This window comes from Girardinichthys multiradiatus, chromosome Y (genome assembly GCF_021462225.1).
Source record: "Girardinichthys multiradiatus isolate DD_20200921_A chromosome Y, DD_fGirMul_XY1, whole genome shotgun sequence".
NCBI classification, from domain to species: Eukaryota; Metazoa; Chordata; class Actinopteri; order Cyprinodontiformes; family Goodeidae; genus Girardinichthys; species Girardinichthys multiradiatus.
Genome location: NC_061818.1, coordinates 11,331,244 through 11,337,409, shown reverse-complemented (window position 1 = coordinate 11,337,409; position 6,166 = coordinate 11,331,244). Strand labels below are relative to the sequence as shown.

Sequence of the window (6,166 nt, the reverse complement as noted above, 5' to 3'; positions counted from 1 at the left end):
CAGATGTGCCAGCAAGATGTGCACCAACAATTTGTCCTCTTTTGAACTCTGATATGTCACCCATAATGTTGTGTGCATTTCAATATTTTGAGCAAAACTGTGCTCTTACCCTGCTAATTGAACCTTCACACTCAGCTCTTACTGGTGCAATGTGCAATCAATGAAGACTGGCTACCAGGCTGGTCCAATTTAGCCATGAAACCTCCCACACTAAAATGACAGGTGTTTCAGTTTCATTGTCCAACCCCTGTACATTATTCATGGAGAGGAAGATGGGGCAGGGATCAATGGGGAACCTCCTCTCCTGTAAATGTCAAAGTCAGTTTAAATGGCTGGTGTGAAAATCTCAATCCTCTAGCCAGAGTACTATGCATCCAAACTGTGATGCATGGATTGTGGGTATCTGTTTTTCTGTTTTACAGTGCCTTGCAAATGTATTCATATCTTTTGACCTTTTCTGCATTTTGTCCTGATCTCAGCCCCCTTTACTCTGATACCCCTTAATAAAATCCAGCGCAATTAATTTCCTAAAGTCAATTAATTAGTAAACAAAGTCCACATGTTCCTTGCCTCATGTAACAAGTATGGCACACGTACAAACCTAACAAGACACGGCTGTCCACCTAAACTGACAAAAACGAGAAAAAGCCTGGAGGCCCATGGTAACTCTTGAGAACATTTACCTAAACACAAAAAGCTGTGTGGCAGAAAGGTAACACTGTATATCCCCCCTGAGCACACGATTCCCATGATAAAACATGGGAGTGGTAGAATCATGCTGTGGGAATATTTAATCAGGAACAGGAAAGTTGGCCAGAGTTGATGGCAAGATGGACGGAGCTAAATACAAGACATTCCCAGAGGAGAACGCGTTAGAGGCTGCTAAAGACTTGGGACTGGGCTGGAGGTTCACCGTCCAGCAGCGCAAAAGCCCTAAACACACAATAGAGCTACGATGAAATGGTTTCAATCAAAGCATATTGCTAAGAATGGCCTAATGAAAGTCCAGACCTAAAGTAAATTATGAATCTGTGGCAAGACTACAAAAATTGCCGTTCAAACAATCTCCACCCAGTCTAACTGAGCTTGAGCTAATATGTGAAGAAGAATGGGCTAAAGTTCCACTGTCTGGACCTGCCAAGCTGGCAGAGGCGTACTCCAAAGACCTGAGGATCTAGTTGCAGTAAAAGGTAGTTCCATGAAGTATTGACTCATGGGACTGAAAACAAGTCTGTGCCACAATTAAAAAAAAAACTAATGTAAAACCATAACACCTTTTCCTTCCAGTTCAGTTGTGCACTAGTTTGAGTTGTTCTATCCCATATAATCTCTATTAAAAACAACAGAAGGTTGTAGCGTGATGTGATTTTTAAGTTCAAGGAGTTGAATACTTTTGCAAAGACTGTCTTACTATAGACAAAAACTGAATCTGCTATGTAAATGGAAGATTTTGATTTTATTTTAAAAATATTAGCATTCCATGTGTTATCTTGTTTTTATCTTTGTCCTTTAAAAGGATTTAAAACAAAATGGTGGTTTGGAACAATTTTATTTTATTCAAAAGAAGTGGGAAGAAGAAGGAAGAATGTAGAGAAGAAAAATTGTTTTCCAGCGTGAAAGAAAATGGTGGGTTTAATCCAGACTGGTGTCAGATAACAAAACAAGACTGAACTGCTTCTCAGACTCACTCATACAGGTCCAATGCACAAAGTTCTTTGAAGTCCATTTTCCAGCACAATAAATACAATTCCTGCCATGACTGATTAAATCAGAATCAAGCAGCAAAAGCTTTTTTCTTTTTTTTTTATTACAGCTGAGTCCAGGACTACGACTGGGCAACAGGCGGTGCTGCTACCTGCTCCTCCTTCACTCGACGCTTCAGCAGCTTCTTCTTCTTCTTCTCTTCCTTCTCTATCTCTGCGACCATTTCCAGGAACTTGGGGCTGCGGGGGTCCATGCTGTAACCAAAGCGCTCCCGTGCCTCAGCCAGTAGCTTTGCTTTTTGAGCCTTTTCTTCTTTTAGCTTTCGTTTGGTCTCGCGCTTTTCTCTGCGCCAGTCTTCGATCATCTTGGGCATCTTGGCCATGTTTGCTGCAATGAGTTTTTCTCTGCGGTGGAAAGATTAAAGAAAACAGTCAGTGTTGTCTAATAACACAGCTGAGGTTAACATAAGAGTTAATAAACCATACAAGACATTGCATTTAAATCATATTTTTCTCTCAATGACAGCTACACTTAAACTGTGTTTTAAACATAATTTGTATTACTATAAACTAAACCAGAAACAGACAAGGGCCATTTAACTCTTATTCCTCGGTGCATCTTTCTTCTTTGGTCAAAAGCAAAATGTATTCTAAATCCCTACATTTCTTCCTAATGAATTACTATTACAACTATAAGCTTCACTAAATTAGTAGACATATAACAGTGTCATAAGAATAGACTAAAGGAACAACAAAAACAAACAAAAGGAATAAATCTATCCACTTACAGCGCCTTGTGTCACCATGCCCCTTGAACCTTTTTTACATTTTGTCACATTACAACCACAAACTTTAATGGAAGAAAAAAATATTTTTTACTAATAAACATCAGAACACTGTGGTACCCCCGACAGCCCCTAACAGCTGAATATATTTCCATTCAACTTCCTATCATCTGCAACCAGCTTCCCTGCTCCCGCAGAAGCAAATCATTCCAGACAGCCATGATGGTGGCACCACCACGTTTCCACATGGCACGATTGTAGCTGTGCCATGCTCCTTCCAGTTTCAGATGATAGACTGAAAAATAAATCTGTGAGATCTATCACTAATAAATGTGTCAAATACCTCCGAAAAGAGATTTGTCTTATATTGCAGAAAACAATTACAGGTCCTTCTCAAAATATTAGCATATTGTGATAAAGTTCATTATTTTCCATAATGTCATGATGAAAATTTAACATTCATATATTTTAGATTCATTGCACACTAACTGAAATATTTCAGGTCTTTTATTGTCTTAATACGGATGATTTTGGCATACAGCTCATGAAAACCCAAAATTCCTATCTCACAAAATTAGCATATCATTAAAAGGGTCTCTAAACGAGCTATGAACCTAATCATCTGAATCAACAAGTTAACTCTAAACACCTGCAAAAGATTCCTGAGGCCTTTAAAACTCCCAGCCTGGTTCATCACTCAAAACCCCAATCATGGGTAAGACTGCCGACCTGACTGCTGTCCAGAAGGCCACTATTGACACCCTCAAGCAAGAGGGTAAGACACAGAAAGACATTTCTGAACGAATAGGCTGTTCCCAGAGTGCTGTATCAAGGCACCTCAGTGGGAAGTCTGTGGGAAGGAAAAAGTGTGGCAGAAAACGCTGCACAACGAGAAGAGGTGACCGGACCCTGAGGAAGATTGTGGAGAAGGGCCGATTCCAGACCTTGGGGGACCTGCGGAAGCAGTGGACTGAGTCTGGAGTAGAAACATCCAGAGCCACCGTGCACAGGCGTGTGCAGGAAATGGGCTACAGGTGCCGCATTCCCCAGACCTGGGCTACAGAGAAGCAGCACTGGACTGTTGCTCAGTGGTCCAAAGTACTTTTTTCGGATGAAAGCAAATTCTGCATGTCATTCGGAAATCAAGGTGCCAGAGTCTGGAGGAAGACTGGGGAGAAGGAAATGCCAAAATGCCAGAAGTCCAGTGTCAAGTATCCACAGTCAGTGATGGTCTGGGGTGCCGTGTCAGCTGCTGGTGTTGGTCCACTGTGTTTTATCAAGGGCAGGGTCAATGCAGCTAGCTATCAGGAGATTTTGGAGCACTTCATGCTTCCATCTGCTGAAAAGCTTTATGGAGATGAAGATTTCATTTTTCAGCACGACCTGGCACCTGCTCACAGTGCCAAAACCACTGGTAAATGGTTTACTGACCATGGTATCACTGTGCTCAATTGGCCTGCCAACTCTCCTGACCTGAACCCCATAGAGAATCTGTGGGATATTGTGAAGAGAACGTTGAGAGACTCAAGACCCAACACTCTGGATGAGCTAAAGGCCGCTATCGAAGCATCCTGGGCCTCCATAAGACCTCAGCAGTGCCACAGGCTGATTGCCTCCATGCCACGCCGCATTGAAGCTGTCATTTCTGCAAAAGGATTCCCGACCAAGTATTGAGTGCATAACTGTACATGATTATTTGAAGGTTGACGTTTTTTGTATTAAAAACACTTTTCTTTTATTCTTCGGATGAAATATGCTAATTTTGTGAGATAGGAATTTTGGGTTTTCATGAGCTGTATGCCAAAATCATCCATATTAAGACAATAAAAGACCTGAAATATTTCAGTTAGTGTGCAATGAATCTAAAATATATGAATGTTAAATTTTCATCATTACATTATGGAAAATAATGAACTTTATCACAATATGCTAATATTTTGAGAAGGACCTGTATCTGACACTACAAACTTTAGAAAAATCTAATCTTAATGTTCTTTGGTTGATCAGAAGGTTAAAGAACTTTTATTTATCCATTACTTCCTGTTTCACAGGGGCTTTAATATGATGTGACAAAGAAGCCACACTTCAAAATGGAAAAGACAAGAAAACAAGCTATTTCAGTAGGACAGATCGGTATCGATCTTCGCTAGTCATGAAATGGCTACACAGAAACAAAAAGGCACACATTGCTGGCTAATTTTCCAGCTGAGGTCAGCTCATCAGGATTCTAACTTTACTTTACAAAGCATTAAGCACTTCTATGTTCTAGGTAAAAAAAAAAATGATGTTATTTTGTTTAGGTCAGGGGTCTAAAACTCTGGTCTTCTCTGAAAGTAGTCTAGGCCCAGTTCTTCAGATACCTAGTAATGATGTATTTGTTTGATTTAGGTGAGTTGGAGCAGGGACACATCTAACAGCAAGACAACCGCTCTTGGTTTAGGTTGGATTGCAGGGGTAGTGTTCCACCTCACATGGCATTTCACATGTTTACCAACAAGTTTAAGTCTGGTCTAGGCTTGCCAGAGCACATGAGACTTGTTATGACATAATTTCAAACAATGACTAAGTGCCACTATTGCATAAAGGTAAATTTTGTTAAATACACACCCTCATCCTAAAAGAGCCATTTCCCACAGTGAAGTATGGTGACGGGAGGATCATGCTGTGGGGAGGCTTTTCTTCAGCATAGGTGAGCTGAAAAAAAACGTTTGTCACATAAAATCCATTGAAGTTTGTGGTTGTAACATGTGAAAATGTGATTTAACCTCCAGCATGGTGGAGTTTAGAGAAAAAGCTGCATCATATTTCCATTCAATGCTTTAAAATGAACAGAAAATGTAGAAACTGACCAACCAGGCCAGCGGAACAGAATGACTTACTTTGCGAGCCGCTTCTCGGTTTCCTCCTTCTCCTTGGCTTCTATGTTCTTCAGCATCACTTCCAAAGGGGGGTGCCACTGTTTTTCCTCCGCTATGATTTTCTCCAGCTCCTCATGAGATGGCCACAGAGACGCAGGGTCGATGTGCGAGGCTGAGCCGAAGCGGCCGAACAGCTTCCTGTCATACCGAGCCGTCTTCTGCCACTCCGGGGTTTTAATACTGTCTTTGTCGGGAATGTAGGGCCCCCGGAGGTTCAGCCTCAGCGGTCTGGGGTTATAGCAGGCAGTCTGCAACATAAACCCATAATGACTGTTCACAGGACGAACAGCTTTGGACACTGAAATTCCCTTAAAAGTCCCACATAACGCTGCCGTCCTCTGGACCAGTATGGACGCCGCCATTTTCTTCTGCCCACTTCTTCTGATTCCAGGCGGATTACATTCAAGTCATTGCATTTTACCGCCGCCTACTGGACTGGAGCATGGCTACGCAAACTGCTTGTAATGTTGCGGAGGAAAAAGAATAATGCTTCTGTGCCTTTAGAATAAGAAAAAAACCCTATTTACTCTCTACTTTACTTCTCTCAAACAAGTTTCCGAGTTACCTTTCATTCCCTTTATGCCCAGGTAAATTTGAGATGTATAAAATATAAAACATAACTTGATACATTTTATAATTCTTGCAATTACTGTGGCCTTCAAATGTTTACGTCTTCGCAACACGTTGCCTTGTTTCTTAACATTCCTCACTTGGAAATTGTTTTCCTAACAACTGAATTGTCTTAATTTTATACTTTTAA

The 6,166-nt window shown here is 41.1% G+C and overlaps 1 protein-coding gene across 1 annotated transcript; it reads right to left on the bottom strand.

The window, feature by feature from the left end:
* Window positions 1–1,533: 1,533 nt before the first annotated feature.
* Window positions 1,534–5,805, bottom strand: LOC124864608 (growth arrest and DNA damage-inducible proteins-interacting protein 1-like). The gene is made up of 2 exons (XM_047359455.1): window positions 5,368–5,805; window positions 1,534–2,108 (listed from the first exon to the last, which is right to left on the bottom strand). The coding sequence occupies exons 1-2, from the start codon at window positions 5,766–5,768 to the stop codon at window positions 1,826–1,828; spliced, it is 684 nt and encodes a 227-aa protein (XP_047215411.1). The 5' UTR covers window positions 5,769–5,805; the 3' UTR covers window positions 1,534–1,825.
* Between the last annotated feature and the right edge of the window lie 361 nt (window positions 5,806–6,166).